Source organism: Rana temporaria, chromosome 8 (assembly GCF_905171775.1).
Source record: "Rana temporaria chromosome 8, aRanTem1.1, whole genome shotgun sequence".
NCBI classification, from domain to species: domain Eukaryota; kingdom Metazoa; phylum Chordata; class Amphibia; order Anura; family Ranidae; genus Rana; species Rana temporaria.
In genome coordinates this window covers 185,435,507-185,437,369 of record NC_053496.1, presented here as the reverse complement: position 1 = coordinate 185,437,369, position 1,863 = coordinate 185,435,507, and the positions used below count along the sequence as shown (strand labels likewise).

The window sequence follows — 1,863 nt, the reverse complement described above, 5'->3', positions numbered from 1 at the left end:
ATAATGGGGCACAGTTTACTTCCACCGACACCAGGAAATGTTCTTTCCTCCATTGGCCACAGTGCAGCCCCCCTAAAGTCTGACTAGCCCAATGTTTAGAAAGTCTGGAGACCCTTGAACTTGCTCCTCATGATGTCTTCCTTTGAAGGCTCTCCCGAAGATGAGTGAAAATCAAACTACATTTCTAAAATAACGAAATCTGTGTGAAATTGTTGATGTTTGACAAGTTCTGATGATTGTGGGTATCATTTTCCTCAATCAGGGCAGATTTGATTTGTGCTGAAAGCATTTTTCACATTAAGAACGGGAATGTGACTTCTTACCCAGCTGATTCCTCTGATGCGTTTTCAGATTGGCCTTGAGTGAAAAACATCTCCCGCAATCAGGGCATGAGTACGGCTTCTCCCCCGTGTGAGACCTAAGATGTCTGATCAGCTCAGATTTATGGAGAAAATATTTCCCGCACTCAGAACAGATAAGCGCCTTCTCGCCCATGTGCATTCTCTTATGCTTGGAAAGATTGGACTTCTGCGAAAAATATTTCCCGCACTGAAGGCAGGCATACGGCTTCTCCCCCGTGTGGGTTCTGTGATGTCTGAGTAGTTCTGATTTATGGGAAAAACATTTCCCACAATCAGGGCAGAAATATGCCTTATTGCCCGTGTGATTTCTCTCGTGTTTCGTTAGGTTTGATTTGATTGTAAAACGTTTTCCACACACAGAACAGGAATACGGCTTTTCCCCCGTGTGAGATCTCTGATGCCTGATGAACTCCGATCTATATAAAAAGCATTTGCCGCAATCAGAACAGATACGAATCTTATCACTCTTGTGAGGTCTCTTCCGTGACGAATAACTTAATTCAGGGCAAGAATTTTCCCCATATTCAGGATGGGAAAATTCCCCCTCCTCCTTGATTCTGGCCCCACCCCTCACAGTACGACGTTGCTTAGAGTCGGAGGGATTCCACGGTCTATCCACACTGTGAAGTCCTCCATCCATAGTGGAGCTCATTGTCTTTTCTCCTCCACAATCTCCTGTGATGTCCTCATCTTCCATTTTACAACCTGGAGATAAAGTGAGACGATCCTTTGAGGGTTTCTCCATGGCGTGTCCTGGAAAAATAGAAAAACATCATCAATATATCTGAGAGGGTTAGTTCTCTTCCATCAAGATTCCACCTGGATCAGGAAGATATGGGTGAGGAAATGATCTCTGTGGGTGTCCCAACCAGTTGGGACTCTTCCCCCCATCAAAGGTCCTTTGGACCTCCTCCGAGAGAAGACATTGGCTAAAAATACTCAGCTTCCGCCCAATCAGTGTGCAGCAACAAAGCAGAGATAAGAGAAGAATATGTTATGGCTCACCTGTGCTGATCTCCGTAGGAGTGTCCTCCTCTATAGATGTCCTCGTCATTCCATCCTCCTCCATATATTGCGGATCACCCATCACATAAGTCTCTTCTTCTTCCTCTTCAACTTTTATGTTCATCAGATCTTCACCCTAAAGCAACAGAATGGCAGAAAATAACATCTGTAACATAGAAGTATTTATGATGTGAGATCACATAGAAAATATCATCTTGTAGAGTCCACACATCGTCTCCACATGTCAGAGTGTTCAATCACTTTATGTTCCCGACCCTCAACTCCACCTACCTGATGATGGTGGGGGATGGTGTGATCTTCCTGTGTGGATTCCCGGGAATACAGAGGAGGGGGAGATCTCTCTGGTGGGTTCCTCGTATAAGGTGTTTCCATCATGATATCCTTATAGAGATTCTTGTGTACTTCAAAAAGCTCCTTCACCACACCATACTCCTCATCATCCTCTTTATACTCTTCTTTAACAACAATATTATAA

The 1,863-nt window shown here is 44.2% G+C and overlaps 1 protein-coding gene across 1 annotated transcript; it reads right to left on the bottom strand.

Annotated features, from left to right (window-relative positions):
- Nucleotides 1-297: 297 nt before the first annotated feature.
- Nucleotides 298-1,059, bottom strand: LOC120910622 (gastrula zinc finger protein XlCGF17.1-like). The gene has a single exon (XM_040322376.1). The coding sequence runs from the start codon at nt 1,057-1,059 to the stop codon at nt 298-300; it is 762 nt and encodes a 253-aa protein (XP_040178310.1).
- Between the last annotated feature and the right edge of the window lie 804 nt (nt 1,060-1,863).